Source organism: Lynx rufus, unplaced genomic scaffold, assembly GCF_022079265.1.
Source record: "Lynx rufus isolate CCGP_SWC_20201006 ecotype Redwood Valley unplaced genomic scaffold, mLynRuf1.p SCAF_5, whole genome shotgun sequence".
Taxonomy (NCBI): Eukaryota; Metazoa; Chordata; class Mammalia; order Carnivora; family Felidae; genus Lynx; species Lynx rufus.
This window is the reverse complement of record NW_025814867.1, coordinates 132,857,499-132,875,867: the sequence shown is the minus strand read 5'-3', so window position 1 is coordinate 132,875,867 and position 18,369 is coordinate 132,857,499. Positions and strand designations below refer to the sequence as shown.

The following is an 18,369-nucleotide window of genomic DNA, read 5'->3' as shown; positions in this document are numbered from 1 at the left end:
GAGATGACAAAGCTAAGTGTATCAATGATTGGTCCCGGGGAAAGATCACACACAGAATTAGCAGTATTAGAAAGGCACAAGTTCATCATAGGCTTTAATTTCTGTTAGTTATCAAGTATATTTGATGGTTTAACATGGTGTTCAATGTTCTCATATTCTCGGGAGTTTGTTTTCCAGTTGTGAGGCAGTAATACTGTGAGGTTCGAAGGGAAACAACATCCATACGTTACAGATGGAGCATAGGCTTATCCTGGGAGTTGTGCAAGCACTAGTTCCAGAGAAGGCTCATGTAATTTGTTTAAAATGTGCACACTTTATCCACCACAGAAAGCATCCGTTTGTCTCCCAATTTATCGCATTAGACACTTTGTAGGTTCCTTTGTTCTTTTACATAATTCGAAGGATAACCTAAGGAATGAAATGGAAACCCATCTAACCCTTGTCAGACGCAAATTCACCATTAGTACTTGTAGCATATACACCACTGCAATTAGGTTGGTTTGATGTTAATTCTTTAAAGCACATGATCAGCACAAATAAAAGTGTTAAACTTTTATTGTTTGTACCCTCAAAAAAGGAATAACTTGCTACAGAAGTGACTCCTGTAAGTTTTACATAATTAGACCCTTGCTTAAATTTCATAGGACTTGAAAAATACCAAGTATTATGTAGACATCCATAACTTGGCTTTAAAACACCATTTTTGAAGGGTAGTTAAAAATATAAATGTGCAGATCTTCTGGCTAAGAAACGAATTCTGGGAATTTGTCTTTAGAAATACTCAAAGGGTCCAGCCATTATCTATGTTCATTGCAAAATCCAAGTAGCCAACAACAGGTGAACAGTTAAATAAAATCTGAACATCTATTCAAGAAAATACTATGGAAAAGTCCATGTAGCTACCAAAAAAAAAAAAAATTGAAATGACATGGCATAAAATGTTGCAGATTGGGGAAATACCACAAGTGGGGGATGAAAAATATTATTTCTATGATGGTGCCAAAAATTGCCTGGAAAAATAAGTACCAAATTAACAGTAGCCAGTGTTCTCAGAGGCAGGGGAAGGGGTCAGATACAGAGAACTTTATTTTTCTAGATTGTACACTTCAGTCTTTAGACTTTTATACTGAGCATTATTACTTTGTAACTAGAGGGGTAGAAAGAAAAAATATTTTTCATAAGCACTTAATTTAAGCCAAGTTTGGTGGATTTATTTTTAGCAAATACAAATACTCTATCACTGATAACCAAACTGCATGTATGTTTCATGGGGAGTCTTACACTTCTGAATAAAAGGATTGTAATGTGGGTAAAAATTTTGTTGATCATACTGCGTCTAGAAGGAAATATTCCAAAATAATAAGTGCTTGTAATAGAGTGGTAGTATCATATACTTTTCCTTCACTGTTCCCAACTATATGTAAATAATATTAATTTCATAAGAAAAATTTAGAATATGCTTTGTGGAAGAGAACCCCTATTAGAAAGACTACCAAATACCTGGAAATAAACTAAAAACAGAAAGGAGTGAGTCAAATAGAAGAGAAAAATTTATAAAAATTTACAAAAAGAAAAAACTGACTAGAAGAATATGCCATATTTCTAAATTGAGTCAACATTATAGAAACCACTTTTTAAGTTAATATGTAAAAATATAAATCATAATTAAAATTCTGATAAAATTTTAATGGAAAACGAAACTGATTTTATGTTTACATGGAAGAATAATTCTCCAAAATAACCAATATATTTTTTTTTTTAAAGAACAATGGATAGGGAGTATTCTTCCTTTTACACGATTTGTCAATATATACTCAAAAGTTAACATAGACCTGAACAGATGAACAGTGAACAATGAAACAGAATTACAAGTGCACAACCAGAAACAGAAATTTAATGTATGGTGAAAGTGACTTTTCAAATTGAAAATGATCCACTAATAAATTAATAGTGAACTATTTTGACTATGTATTTTTTTTCATTTTTTTAAAGTTAATTTTTAAAAATAATCTCTACATTTGGGGGCTCAAACCCATGACCCCAAGATCAAGAATCATATGCTCCTCCAAATGAACTAGCCAGACACCCTGGATGCATTTTTTTTTAAGTTAAATTCTAACTCTAAGCCATAAAAATACATTCCAAATAGATTAAAGATAAAATGTTAATTATGAAACTAAAAGTACTGAGAGGAAATATGAAGGGAGATATTTACTAACTTCAGCTTGGGAAACTTTTCCCAATTTTAACAGGAATGTTAGTGGTTTGGAATTAAAAAGTAAACTGCATATCAAAAGACATCATAAATTTAAAAGAGAAACTCCAAAGAAAATTTGCGCATGTTTAAAAGAAAATGGATTAGTATTCTATCAAAAGCTTGTATATATAGTTATTTAGCAGAGCTAAATACATATAAAGAGATGTAAAAACTAAAAACGAAAGGTGTGCTAATGGAACACTAATGGCAAGGAAAATAGAAGAAGTTATGAAATACCATTTTTCACCTAACAAATTGACAAATATTGAAAAGATTGTTGTTTGATTCTTTGTGGAAGACAATTTGACAATGTCAATGTTTTTTTTTTTTAATGCGCATATTCTTTTATCCAGTAATTCAAATTCTATATACCTGGAAGATAACCTATGGAAATACTTTTGCAAATGTATAAAAATGTATAATTGATGCAGCATCATTTGCCATAATAAAAGACTATAATTCATTCATACTATGTAAGAACATGAGGCCAATAAAAAAATGATCTGTGTCTACTGATGTGGGAAGATAATCACCATATTGTGTGACAGATACTGCCAGTAAGTCCCTTCCTTCCATTCTAAGTTAAACCTATGTATGTTCTACTATTCTCATCTTACATTTGAGGACACTGTGTCTCAAGTATTCAAGTTGCCTAGGTGACCTAAATTAACAAGAGCTTCAAACCCTGGCAGGATAAATCCAGGACACATGTTGGGAAGATAGGCTAAACTGTTAAGAATAATATGTGAGCATTTTTGTCGTTTAGAAAGCAATAGCATCGATGTTTTGGTGTTATTCTCTTGATGCAGGCTGATTTAAATGAAAAGGAATAAATTACCTTATTAAAATTATTTGGCCACAAGAGGGCATCAGATATTCTTTTCCAACTTCAAAGCAGAAGGCTGTATTTGAAATCTCCCTTTTCCATGAAAAGCATTAGTGGTTATACTGTTTTTTTTAAGTGGCTGTTGTTTAAATCACTGCTTTTCCTATGGATCTATATGTAGAATTGTCATTAGTAATGGGGAATTCTAACTCAGAATGCCATATTCACTGTACACAAAATTTCTTTATTAGAATTATTTTTCTGTTAACAAAAGTAATGTTCATTTTGGAAAAAAAGGAACAGCACAGAAAGATCATTAATCACCTATAATCACCCCAGCAGACATGACCACAGTTAATATTTTAGTAGATGGGGATGTTTAAAAGAGGGAACTTTTACTTTACATACTCCTATACTGTTGTATTAAGAAATATGTTCGTTTTATGGTTACACAATGTGATATTTTGAAATACTTTCTTATGTCGATTTTCTAAACAATTTTTTATTTTCTCTCTATGTTTTAATTTATTGTTTAAATTTTTATTTTAAATTCTAGTTAATTAACATATTCTAAAACATTATTTTTAGTAGTTTCATATTATGGACAGGTTAATCATGTACCAGAACTGCTAACTGAATTCACACAGAAATGTATAGATGATAAATTTTTGAGTTAAATTAATAAGCCAGTGTGATTAACTATTTCACTAAATTCAATAGGAAAAAAACTGGGTTTGCATCTTATAAATCATCCACCAAACACTTCTTCTAAAGAAGTGAAATAGGGGCACTTGGGTGGCTCAATGGGTTAAGAATCTGACTTCAGCCCAGGTCACGATCTTGCAGTTTGTGAGTTTGAGCCCACGTTTGGTTCTGTGCTGACAGCTCAGAGCCTTGAGCCTGCTCTGAATTCTGTCTCCCTCTCTCTTTCTGCCTCTCCCCTGCTCTTGCTCTCTCTCTCTCTTAAAAATAAACATTAAAAATTTTAAAAGAAGTGAAACAAATTTTACTGATTAAAAATGAAATTTTTGAAACTCTAAGATTAGTGGAACATGAAAAATGTGAAATTGTTTTGTCATCTGAGTTATTACTAAGTGAAATCTATTTCATGTTTCCCAGTGATAAGACAGACTATATTTAAAATCTGATATGGATAGCTAATAAGTTCCTTTGGAAAATAATTTTGAAGATACCATTTGTGATGCTTGATACTGTGAAATCTGGGAAGGAAGACACAAAAAGTTAAAATACAGGACCTGACAGGCATTTGGCATGCAGGTTTACAGTAAAATCCCTCTCCCCAGACACAATTAGGAGTGCCAATAAAAAAAGTTTTAAGTGGAAAACCATTAAAAGTGATATATCTCTTAAAAATTTTTAAATGCTTAAAATGTACCAATATACTTTGTCACCAAATCATGTAGTTAAGAATTTTTCTTAGAATATGGGTCTACTGCTAAGAATTATGTTTTCTTTTTCCCATAACCTACATCCATATTGATCCTAATTAAAGCCTAGGTTTTTTATAGTCAAATGAAACCAACATATTTTGAAGCAGAATCATTTCCTTACATATGTTGTCTTTGCCACATCTAGTATAGCTGCTATGTACAATTTACTTAAATTTTGTAATCAGCAACATAACAAGCATACATGGGCGTGGTACCAAACAACATGCACTCCAGTCATAACCCCCATGGGACCATCAATCCATCTGGGAGAAGAGTGCAGCTGCCAATGCTCAGCGTGCCCTGGGCATCAGTGACCACGTTTATGCACAGAAAGCACTGGTTAGGCCAGAGTCTGCTCTTTTCCACTGGCCTGCCTGGCTGGTGCTGGTGGGAGCAGTGAGAGATGAGACAGCCACACATTGCAAATTCCCATTTTCTTTCTTTCAAATGGTTCTCAAGGGGCCCAGACTGCCAAGAACTGGAGGTTCTTAGAAAAATACTAGATTGGGAGTCAGGTGACCTGGAGTTTGTTCCTAATTATGTGGCCTGGGGAGATCAAAACCTTTCTGGATCTTTATTTTTTTCCTGAAATGATATTGAACTAGATAATGTAGCCCATGGGTATTTTAGGTTTTTTGTCTTTTTACAAAACTTAAACTGCCATGTCAATTTTCTTAACTATATCACAAATTTGTTGCTCATATTACAAAAAGGTTTAAATCAAATTTATAAACATGCTCATAAAAGCCCTGTTGGGTACTATACAATGTATCTTTACTCTGTCCTGGGCGTAGAACAAAGTATTTTTTAGTTGGCAATGTGATTATTCATGTGATTATTTAATTTTACTTTGTGCTGTTGTTCCTGTGAACACATAATAAGTCCCCTTCTTGTTAGTAGATCAAAATACTACTGGAGGCTGAATGTCAAAGGACTGTGATTTTCCAACAGGTTGCAAACCAGTCATTGGTATCTTCTATATCCCACTCTCCTTAGAATTGCAAGGTCATTCATTCTACTGTTCCCTACGAAGGTTCTCGCTGTTGACAGTTCTGGGACTATGCGAGAGGGAAAGAGTCCTACTTAGCAACATTAAAAGAGCACAGTGAGGGTAGCCAACATTCAATTTGGGAGAGTGTGTGATAACTGACCTAACACGTGACATACACATCTCTTCTTTTCAAGTGCAAGAGAACTCATTTTCTTCATTACTTTAGTTTGTGCTGATTCCATTAAAATGCTGTGAGCCAAAACACCAGCAACTAGAAACCAAAGATAAATTAAGAAAAAACACACTGTGATGGGAGTACATGAAGCAATGGCTTGATGTGAACACAGAGCTCCTGCAATTTGATCATCAACCAAGGTTACTGAATCTGTGTGTTGAACATCTGGGTAAAGATGTCCCATCTTTGAAAGGTCTGACATCTGCTTAAGTTTCCATGCGAACATGGAAAGACACGGGACCTTCAGCTTCCTCTGAGGGTACAATTTCAAGAAGGGAGAAGGCAGATTACACCAGGAGGATGGTTTGGGAAGGGTTTGGATTACACCATCAGGAAAGGGTTAAAACCATAATCAGAGTGAAAGAGAAAGGGTAGCCTAGCCAAAAAAAAAAAAAAAAAAAAGTTCATTTCACACCACAAAGGACTAATTTTTATTAATATTTAAGAGCTTCTCCAAATTAGCAAAATCAGTACAAAAGAAAACTGAGCAAAGCATATGAGCACTGTTCTCAAAAGTACAAAGGGCTTTTAAACACGGGAAAAGATATTCAAGTGAATAAACAGAAATACAATTTTAAAGAGAGAATTTTCTTCTCAGAAATTGGGAAAGATCAAAAAGTTGGGTAAGAGTATGGGTGAGGATTTGGGGGAAGCTAAGCACTCTAATCCACTGCAAGACAAAGTGCTGTAAGAAGGTATGTTAATAATAGCTATCAGAATATTCTTGACTCAGCACCTCTTCTAGACATTTACCTTAAGGATATAGTTATACATATGCAAAATAATGTCTATACAAGTATACTGCTTGTACTTTTACTCATTATATTAAAAAGATGGGACCAACTTAAATGGCCCTCAATTGGAGACTGGTTAAATAAAGTTATGGTATATCACTATGACACAATATATAGTTTTAAGACAAATATGGTTGTTTTAGGTGGGTAGATACATAAAAGATAAAAATGTATAGAATAATGTGAAAAGATTTGCTAAACTGGAAACTGTATAAAACTTTATTTAAAAAAAAAACAAAACATGTAATGCAAGTGTAAGCATCAAATAAGTGTGGTAGTTGGAGGGCCCGTTGTGAAAGTCTAAAATCAGGCCAGAGTATAAACTTCAAGTTAGAGGTTGTCCTGGAAAGCTTTTGAGCAAAAGAAATGAACCTAAGTGCTTTAAGACAATTAACCTAGAAGCAGAGTTTTAATCAACTTTTGTCTAGATCATAGAGGTGATTGTAGAGCAATGGCCATCTATTTGCTTCCATAATCAGGTGGATTCTTGTTTTCTTTCTACAGTGGTCCATCACCTCTTCATATATTCCATATATTCCTGAGGTTAAACACTATTTCTCCAGAAAAACAGTTTCATCTTGTCAGCAAGATTCGTAAGGAAAGACAAATCATAACCATTCCATCAACTACTTTTCCAGTTGACAAGCAGATATGAGGTTAACAGCATATATAGTCACTCCAGTTTTGAAATCAAGATCACACATACTCTCTTGGTTTAGGAATGAGGGAGACAGACAACCATGAAATAGCTGTTGGCATAGTTATTTAGGTGCTGATATATTTTTTTAACATTTTATTCATTTGTGAGAAACATAAGATAGAGTATGAGCAGGGTGGAGGCAGAGAGAGAGGTAGACACAGAATCAGAAGCAGGCTCCAGGCGCTGAGCTGTCAGCACAGAGCCCAACACGGGTCTCGAACCCATGAACCGTGAGATCATGAACCGAGCCGAAGTCCTATGCTTAACCAACTGAGCCACCCAGGTGCCCTGTGTGCTGATATTTTTATTACACTGCTAAAAAGTAAGCAAAGAAGCTCTCTGGGAATGTGTTCCACACCAACTTTCACTATTTTATTAGTTCTTCATCATAATTTCCAGTCATCATTACTGACATGGGTTGAACTGTGTGCCTCAAAACTCCTAGGTAGTAGTCCTAATCCCCAGTACCTCAGGATGTGACCCTATTTGGAAATAGGGTCCTTGAAGTTACAGTTTGTTAAAATTAGGTCATCAGTGTGGGTCTTAATTCAGCGTGACTGGTATCCTTATAAAAAAAAGGAAAGTTAGGACACAGAAACAGATACCCATAGAGGAACAGCCACCTACAAGTCAAGGAGAGCGGCCTGGGCAGATCCTCCCCTGACAGCAATCTGAAGGGACCGATTTTGCCAACACCTATATCTCATACTTCTAGCCTCCAGGATGGGAGACAATAAATTTGTCTAACCCACCCAGTTTGTGGCACTTTGTTATGGCAGCCCTAACAAACTAATACAATTATACATAGAAATTAGTTATAAATGACTAGTCATTTCAGAAAACTAATCATTTAAAAAGACTTGAAAACAATTGACATTCTATGTTTGTTTGAAATTAAAATCTTCTAAGAAATGGTGTTCCAGCCATCTAAGTAGATTGCCCTGAATTCTGAAACCAAGATAAATTAGTATATCACAATTAGGCAATGATATTTAAGTACGTAAGTTTCTTGGCTTCTCTAAAGGTGTACTCAAATATTTCTGGAAGTTTGTAAAGCCCGAGAAAAAAACATACTACCATTAATGACTTGGCCTGGAAACCAGTCATCTGCAAGGAATTTCATTTATTACCAAAATAACCCTGGAGAGAAAACAGTCACTAACTTGACTCCAGACTATTCAGAATCTGAGGAAGGTTTTACAGGTTTACTTCTAAAATGCTTCTCCACTTCTCCGGGTTTTTATAATAATTAGGTTTGTTTTAGTGTTTGCTCCTATTCAATCAGGTCACCCCATTCTGTATTTGTCCAAGTTAACTTTTTAAGCAATGTCACACTTTTTCCTCTCACCACACATACTCACACTTTTTCTCCGGATACAGTCTTTTTGGAAGAGATCAGGGCAGTTGTCTTGCAGAACACAGGACACATACCAAGTCAATGCAAACTTGCCCCTAGTGTTTACGTAGTTTCCTTTCTAAAAATTCACTCAGCATTTACTAGTATGCAAGTCAGAGTTAGGCACTGAGTATGATGAGGTGAGCAAATCAGCTTCAAACTTGAAAAAGGGCATATTAAGCATGTTCAACAAACGGAATGGAAAAGACTTTGTGCCCTCAAAGACCTGTGCTGGCAGTGTTGAGAGCTCAGATGCACCCCCAACTTATAAGTAAGGAACAGGGGTACATATCAGGAAAAATGACTCAGTTGACACTAGCAGGACAGGTAAACGAGGGTTGTTCTCTGGTTGAAGAAATCGCATACCCACAAAGGTCCAAAACCAAGGCCCCTCAGCTACTGAGCGTGTCTACTGCGTGAAGGTGCATCTGCAGCTATGGAGGTAACAAACCGTAGGGAAATGGAATGGACCTTGCAAGATCTTCTACATTAGGTTAAGATGACCTGGTTTTTAATTGGACCATATTTACATTTGAAGACAACCAATCCACTAAGATTTACTTAGTGGATTAAGGGACAAGGTAGTAGGGGAAGATAGTCAAGATCATGACGGCTTCTGGTACTTTGTTGGGGACTGACATTGGTTTTTACCTCTAATTTCCTACATCTTCTCCCACCTTTCTCATTCCCCCATTAGAGTTAGAATTTTCACAGCTCAGCGGTGAAATGAGAAGCAAACTAACCATGGATTTGTCCTGAAATTTATTTCTTGGTCCTTCGATTAACTCTAGAAATTTTTTTTCCTGCAATTACACTTCAGGGCAACAGCGCTTCCCCCTCCACCCCCTCCCCCACCATGGTTATCAAATCTAGAAAAATCATTTAAGTAACAACACATTCACATTTGATTTTGATTTCAGAAATGGCAAGAAAAACTGAGCTTCAGTTCCTAGGACTGGCTTTTTCATCTTTTGTTACCTTTACTGCATTTAGAAAATTACATTTGATTATGCCTTAGACTTAAAAGTAGACCGTTTTTACTTAAAAACAAGTTACTTTAGGGGCGTGGGTGGCTCAGTCAGTAAAGCGTCCAACTCTTAATCCTGGCTCAGGTCATAATCTCACAGTTCATGAGTCCAGAGTTGGGCTCCATGCCGTGAGTGAAACCCTACTTGGAATTCTCTCTTCACCTGCTCTGCCTTTTCTCTGCTTGTGCACAACACGCACTCGCTCTCTCTCTCTCTCTCTCAAAATAAATAAACTTAAAAAAATTATATTCAATTTTATCTCAAATTTCAAGAATTTCATCAGTTTTGCCATTTGGTATTTAATTAGCCAGAAATGTGATCTGGCTAATTAAAATATGAGGGGTGCCTGGGTGGCTCAGTCGGTTGAGCATCCAACTTTGGCTCAGGTCATGATCTCACAGTTCATGAGTTCAAGCCCTGTATCGGGCTCTGTGCTGACAGCTCAGAGAGGCACTGGAGTCTGCTTCAGATTCTGTGTCTCCCTCTCTCTCTCTCTCTCTCTCTGCCCCTCCCCCACTTGTTCTGGGTCTCTTTCTCTCAAAAATAAAAACATTAAAAAATTTTTTAAAAGATTAAAGTATGGACTAAATTAAAGGCATTAAATTATACTCAGTAGTTTCACTTAGCATATTTTATTGAAATCTTGATTCTTTGAAAATCTGTGAATCCCTATCAGCATCCCAGCTATGAGGGACAAATGCAAAGAATTTTCATTATTCTATCAGTTCTCTCTTTAGAACCATCCAACATCCCCTGTGACGGATTTGTATCCCCATTTTAAACAGCGGGAAACTGAAGCTAAGTAAAGCATATAGTAATGAGCAGAAGTTTATGTCTGACTACAAGGCCTATTTTATAATCTTTTTATCTTTATCTTTTAATCTTTTAATCTAGGAGCAGACAATTTCACATTAATATAAACCAGTGGTTCTCAACTAAACCAATTTTGCCCCCCATCCCAGTGGATATGTGGCAAAGTTTGGAGACATTTTTGACTATCACATCTCGGGACAGAAGAAAGAATGCGACTGGCGTCTAGTGGGTAGAGGCCAGGGATGCTGCTCGACATACTACAGCGCACAGACTGTTCCTCCCAACAAAGGATCATCCAGTCCAAATGCTACAAGTGGGAAGATCGAAAAACCCTGCACTAAACAAAACATTCCTAAGTGTCTTCTTACAGAGGTATTACTACCTCATTCTGTTTCCTGTAGTCACTGTTTAGAATCAATGAACCATAACTAGCTGTGTATGTACTTAATGCTACTCTTGGAGTACTCAAATTTGAGTTCATGCTCCAAACTGTGAACTGATCACAAACTCTGTGGAGGCTTCAACCCCAAATATTACATTATGCTATATGCTGTCATGTAAATGCACAGAGTGGGGAAAGAGAAGTATGTTTGACATGTTTTCATGAAGTGTGACAGTCTGATCTTTATTCTGTTCAAAAGGATGCAAGGAGGGGAGGAGAAAAGGAAACTCTGAGGAATAGCATTATTGAGGTTTTATAAAGTAGACATTTCTCAAGAGGCACAATGAAGCCACACGAGGCAGAAAACTGCTTTCTTCATTTTATTTCAAAAGTACACAAGGTCACAAAACTAGAGCAAGTTTTTGTTTTTTTAAAAACAAATTTTGTTCTTACAAATTTCAAAATCTGCACCATTGGATACTTAAGCCAGAAACTTTAAATACAAAATCACTTTTGAAACTGACACTTATCAATTCTCTACTTGCATATGTGAAGTGTCAAAATATTTTTTATCAGTAGTACAGGTGTATTTATCACAAAAGTTCACAGTTAGGAATGAGAGTAAGTGAATAAATTGTGGTTCTCTTAACACTTCCCATTGAATAAATTAGCAGAAAACAGAGTTCTCTGATTGGAGCTTTTGGTGTTCGTGACCAAAGCCAAATCCAACGGACATCATCACACTTTTAAAATTACAAAATAAGGTATTTTTTAAACTTGATTTTAAATAATTTTAAATAATAATTTTAGTAACTTTAATATGAGATTAGATGAAGCAAAATATTTGCTGATATCTATAAGATAAACAGAACCACAATTCACAAATTTATTATTTTTCCCTGCTTCTGTAACACTGTAGAATTTGTGCTCAGTTATAGACCTTTTTTAGTGTCAAAACAGGCAAATGAATAAAAAAATCCAACTGCAGAATGTGTTGCCTCTATTCCAAGTCTAAAGGCATTTGAAATATTAAAACTTGCCCAGAACATTTATACTACTAAACACATGGCTATTATAAAGATATATGTACATATATATATATATAATGTCACAAGCCACTAAAAAGTTAAAATTGTGCCAACATTTTCTACAGCTACTCCTTACATCAAAGCATTAACCACATAAATTTTTTTTTTTTCTGTTCACACTGGAATAAGGCATCTGACAGCCCTAAACACTGTGGAAATTGAAGAGATTAGAAAAAAAAACTTTAAACATTCATAGAACTTCAAATTTACATGCCACACGCACACAAAAAGACAAAACAGTTATTTTAAGAAGTCATACATTATAGAATTTGATATCCAACTTCATGCAGCAAGTTCTTTTTATATTTAATCACGTTTACTTGCCCCTTCACTTGCTCCAAACTTCCAGAACTCAATCTTAAAAATTATTTTTAACAAAAGTCAACTATTTCTTCATATCCATAATCTAACTGCATTTCTTCATTTAACCCCCCCAGACATACTCAGGCTCTGTTTCCATTGTAACAACTCCATGGTAGATAGCCCAAATTTAAAGGAAGTTATTCGCCTGGAATAACTGGTCAGTGTCTTCAGTAAGAAATTGTGGGGGTTCTCTAACGGGAATACTGCTAAGATTGCCAAAAAGAAAAAGAAAACCAGTAAACTACATATTTAAAGCACAGAACTCATACTCTACACTTTTGTTTCTTTTCAAATGATTCAAATGAAACTGAAAAAGATGGTGTCCAGTCTTTCAAGGGTACAGTAGAATCAACCTGTTTGTCTTCACAGATGCAGTGCCCATCTTGACGGACACTGGCTTTCTGATGGAAACGCACGAATTACAGTTTTTGGCTGAACTGCTTGGTGATTACCAATAGTAAAGAACAAATACCCGATCTCTAGTTCAACTGAATTATCACTGAGAGTTATCTGGGAAGTTATCAGTGCCATCCAACTTTTGGATTAGACTGAAATTTACAATGAGAGCAGCTGGAGAACTAAGTCTCAAACTGAATTCTGTCCTTGAAATTTAATCACACCCGGCAAGTCTTTTCATTTTCAGGTCACGCAACTGATGTTTTTACAAGCTCCATTCTCAGGTTGTAGGTGGTATGGACTTTACTTATAACCAAATCCTACACTAGAAAGTCTTACATGTCCACCTATTATGGTAATTCCTACTTAGACTGACTGACACTGTATGAAAACTGGTAACAGGAAGGACCAGATTTTTTTTTTTTTATTAATTGAACTTTGTGATCTGTTATTTATTCTTATACTATCTTATAAGTTTTATCATATAAAACAGGCCAGACATCTGGCATTCAAAAATAGCTACTGTTATAAAACCATAAACACAAAGAGTGTTGGGGGTGTTGAAGTTTTAAAATCTTTATGAATAACACAGTTAAGCTGCACCCAAAAAGAATAGAGAAGAGGAGGCAAGATTCAAAGTATGAAAAGAGAAACGTGTCACAGTGATGTGTTTTTTAGGAACAGTACCTTCACCTCTAAGCACCTTTCAGGTGATAGCTAGCTCATAGGCACCAGAAATTCATAATAAAAATTAAATTACCCAAAGGCACAGATGAAAATGTTAACACAAGTATAAAAGCAATATTATGTAGGGTTAAAAACCTACCTAAAAAAAAATGCTTCCAAATATATAAAACTATACACTAATCCATTACACAGACATTCAGCTTAAGTTCACCATTAATTATAAAGTATACACCGTATTCTGCCTAATCTCAAATTCATACCAACATTAATTTATAATGTAGCATTTACCACCACAGCACCCAAAGAGATCTACAGAAACCAACTCCCTACCAAAATCTAGGGAAAAGGTTTTAGAGCTAGTGAAATATTTATTGCAAACCTTATTTACTATAAAAGAAAACTGTTGGCTCATTTGACTATATCCACACTCCCTCACAATCTTAAGGGAAATACAAGAAATTCACTTTCTTCTACTACCACAGTATTTAACACATTTGGCAGTTAAGAGTATACCTTTTACTCCTTTTCCTTTCATTTCTTGCTTTTTATTAAGAATAAATCACTTTCACAAAACTAAGCCTCATTCTTTTCAAAGCTCACCTTCATTTTCTGCAACTACACAGACATGTTGGCCACACAAGAGCAGCTATGCACCCTCCCAAGTCTGAAATACAGAATTGATGGAGGACACTTACTAGCTTAAAATTATTTCATCTTCTGAGTCTAGAAAGAAAATATCCTCCGGGGACTAAATTCAAGTAGGTAAATTTAGGATTACATGTTTCTAGAACACGTAATATGCAATACCAACCACAAAGCTCACCCCCCACGCCCCCGCCAAAAACAACCACACTGAACCAACCAGGTAAAAAAATGCTTTTAAATTTGGAACCCATAATTAGGGAATTTCAAACTGTTAATACATGAGCCATAATTTTTGTTAGAAAAATATCTTGTCCGGGGCTAGTATTTAGTTGGAACTGCAAAATATTCCATCCTGTTTCTGGCTGGTCATTGTTCTGAAGACCATCATAGGCCTCAAGGCCCTCGGATTACTCCTCAACAAAACCCATACTCACTATTGCACCCCTAACTAGTGTCATTGCTGTATGTAGCTGACAGCAAATTTTCTAAACAAATCAGAGAGATGCTCCATTATTTTAGCATATAAAAGAGCTTACTGCGTCCCTGTTGCCTATAGCAGTCTATCAACTAAATAGTTAAGAAATCATTTCATAGACAAGGTTTATGAATGATTCTGAAGTAAAAGTAGCAATTTCTAGAATACTGTACTGTTTTCTATGTTATTAGAAGGATTTCAAACTCATATTTAAATGACTTTTCTAAGAAGCTATAAAAAGAACAAACATAAATGTATCATAAATATTTTTGCCATGAATGTTTCTTTATCAACTTGGAGGGAACTATCTGATCACAAATTGAGAAAAGCAATCTAAAAATAATGGTAGAAAAAAGTAAGTACCACTTTCAGATGATTCAAGTATCAACTCAGAGTGCATGTAAGTTCACCAATTTCTTCACCTATGATTTCATATTCAAAGTGCTATATTTTAAGTATTAATATTTAGAAATCTTATCAAATCAATCTCCTAAAGGAAATTTTTTTCAGATGGTGAATGTCTTTAGTGACTTCAATGTCTTTACTATTTCAATAACCAAACATAACTTTTATTATTATTTTTTTCCCCAAACAAAACTTTTTAAAGTATAACTCTCAGTTTCCAGTTAACTTCTTTTTGATCTATTTTGAGGCTGGTAGCAGAATTTAAAACGGAACTGGCTTCCCTATCTGAAGAGAAGGAAAGAGAGATGGAAAGCCTGGATGAAAGCACAGAGGCTCTATACTATAGACCCATCCTTGCTCTGTGCTGGAATCATCACAGGCACCGCTCCCATCCTACTTAGATTAGGGGCCGCTACCTTGGCAGGTGGGAGAGTCGGACTCTGAGGAGTGCGTTCAAAGTCTTCACTTGGTACTTGGTTATACTGAGTCTTGGAATATCCTTCCATGTTGGAAGGAGACATGGATCCCAGGGACGAGTGATTGCTGCCGATGTAGCTCCTGGCAGTGGATGTGCGGCTCTTTGGAGGAGGCACGTCTTCCCTAGAAAGCAAAGATCCCAACACAAGGTCAAAGAACAAGTTTCTAAAAACCTACAGTTATATAAGCTGTGAAAAATGGACAGGAGTGAGAAAAGATCCTCTAAGTACCAGGTATATAAAACTGTGTGTGACACAAATAAAGCAAGCACAGTAAGGTACAATGTCATGAACTGTGTATTTGTCCAAAATCTATCATTTACAGAGTGTATATCTCCACACAAAAATGTAATTTTTACAAAAATGTATGTTTCTATAATGTTATCTTATAAGAAACAAACCTCAAATATCTTCATACTCTACTATCACTGATTAAGATAGTCTAGTTAGAGTCAGGCAACACATTGTAGTTGATAAAGCACTAACACTCACAGATGTATTTCCACTGAAAAAAAAAGGAAAGAAGGAAAGAAAGAAAGAAAAACCTTTTTGTTATGAGAGTTACTTATCTAAGACCTTAGCTGAAAATTTAGCAGATTTAAATTTGCAAAAGCTGAGCATTTAGGCATAAGAATTTTCACACCAAACACTGACAAAGAATATATATGAGTACCTCTGGTGCAGTTTAAAAATACAAGTGCCCAAGGGCACCTGGGTGGCTCGGTTGGTTAAGCATCAGACTCTTGATTTCAGCTCAGGTCATGATCTCATGGTTGTGGGATCAAGCTGGGTGTGGATGCAAAGACAGAAAGAAAGACAGAAAGGAAGGAAGTCAGGGAGGGAGGGGGGAAAGGAAGAAAAAGAAAAAAAGAAAAAGAAGAATTCAAGTGCCCAGACCCCATGCTAGACCTATCAAAATGTCAATTTATTTCCTGGATGTTATTTAGGTCATATTCTCATTTTTTAAAAAAGTTCTATAACACAATATGCACTTCTAGTTAAGATCTACTGGCTTAGAATGTTAAAAAATAAAATAATATCACATTATCAACAGTACTATAAACTACCTATGTCACTTGATACTATCAGGTCTTTCTTTTCAAACCTTACTATCTGCTTTTTTTTTTTTTTTTTAATTTATTTTTGAGAGACAGAGAGAGATAGAGGGCAAGCAGAGAGAGGGAGACACAGAATCTGACGCACGTTCCAGGCTCTGAGCTGTCAGTACAGAGCCCAATGTAGGACTCAAACTCACGGACCGCGAGATCATGACCTGAGCCGAAGTCGGATGCTTAACCGACTGAGCCACCCAGGCGCCCCTCTTTTTTTTTTTAAAAAATTTCATGCCTGCACTTACTGGGAGAAGGCAGGCAGTCTAGAGATAAGTATTTTGCAGAGGCCCTTATGATAGGATTCAATATTGGGGCAGAAGGCAGGGCACAATGGAGGTTGGTGGATTCTGCACCCTCGAAATTGAAAGTAAAAGCCTTCAAATGCATTGAGGGGAAGAGCTACAGCTTTTACCCAGTTCTTAAAGTGGTAAATGCTTCAGATGGTTAAGAGAACTCATGCTTTGGAAACCAAATCAATTTAGTTTATATCACTGAAGTCTTATGTCACTTAATTACCTGATATCATGATGAACTTCCTTTTCATATTTTTCTTCTCTGCGCTTTTTACGACAGCAAAAGACGATAAAGCCAATGAGCACGAGAGCAAGCAAAATCCCTACAACAGCTCCTGCAATTGTCCCAGCTCTGTTTGAAGCTGGAACAAGATGTTAATAAGAAAATAATTAATAGTAACAAAAACCTATATCTAGTCATGTTGAAGGTAAGGATACACACTGACAGAGTTCATAGCATATATTAACTTTAAGAGACAAATTAATTAGTTTTTGGTCCAGTGGGAAAATCCACTGAAAGAACTTTTTTCTGAAATGTATAATCTATTTCAAGCATAAAAATTATGAAACTAAAAGATTTTAATATTCACAGCTATCTTGGCAGGCATATAAGAATATTCTAAATAGCTTGTGTTTATAATGGCGAAACATGGTCCGAGAGTTGATTTGACAACTCTTAGCTTCTTAATGTCATTACAGTAATGAAGATCTTATTAATATTGTATTTTTTTTCCTTTCCATGACTTAGAATAGCTAATCACTGAGCCACAGGGTGCTTTGCTAAAAGTTGGCATCCCCTTGCCGTTAATACACACTTGCTGACTGAACCAAAGGAAGCTGTATAAAGCCCATGGAAACAAACATCATCACAACAGACAGAAAGAAGGTACTTACGAGGAACGACATCCAGGCGCAGCAGGCACTGATCAGAGCCTACTCTGTTTGTGACCGTACAGCTGTATGTCCCAGAGTACTCAGTGGTGGCATTTTTTACAGATATAACAGGTGAAGTCATTTCTAGGAGGAAAAAAAGGGTGTGTGTGTGTGTGTGTGTGGCAAAACCCACTTTTACAATACTGTATTCCTAAATTTTTAGTAAAGGCAAGCCCTTATGAAGCTTGACAACCCAGGTAAAAGTGAGACAAGCTGAGGGGCGCCTGGGTGGCTCAGTTGGTTAAGCGTCCGACTTCGGCTCAGGTCATGATCTCGCAGTCCGTGAGTTCGAGCCCCACGTCGGGCTCTGTGCTGACAGCTCAGAGCTTGGAACCTGTTTCAGATTCTGTGTCTCCCTCTCTCTCTGACCCTCCCCGGTTCATGCTCTGTCTCAAAAATAAATAAACATTAAAAAAAATTTTTTTTTTAAATAAAAATTAAAAAAAGTGAGACAAGCTAAACCTGGAAACAGAATAAATTGCCAGGGAGACATCTGCAGGTCTCCAGAATGCAAACACAGTTGACTCTTGGACAAGGGGGTGGGGGTTAAGCATTCTGATCCACTGCACAGTTGAAGAACAGGGTATAACTTTTGACTCCTCCAAAATGTAACTATAATTAGC

The 18,369-nt window shown here is 35.9% G+C and overlaps 1 protein-coding gene across 1 annotated transcript in view; it reads right to left on the bottom strand.

Annotated features, from left to right (window-relative positions):
• CXADR (CXADR Ig-like cell adhesion molecule) overlaps positions 1 to 18,369 on the bottom strand; it is a 56,556-nt gene that overhangs the window by 2,158 nt on the left and 36,029 nt on the right. Inside the window, exons 5-7 of the mRNA XM_047100097.1 lie at positions 17,708 to 17,830; positions 17,037 to 17,175; positions 15,349 to 15,532 (exon numbers count right to left, since the gene is read on the bottom strand). Of these exons, the coding sequence (XP_046956053.1) occupies positions 15,349 to 15,532; positions 17,037 to 17,175; positions 17,708 to 17,830 (446 nt within the window). The remainder of the gene's footprint in view (positions 1 to 15,348; positions 15,533 to 17,036; positions 17,176 to 17,707; positions 17,831 to 18,369) is intronic.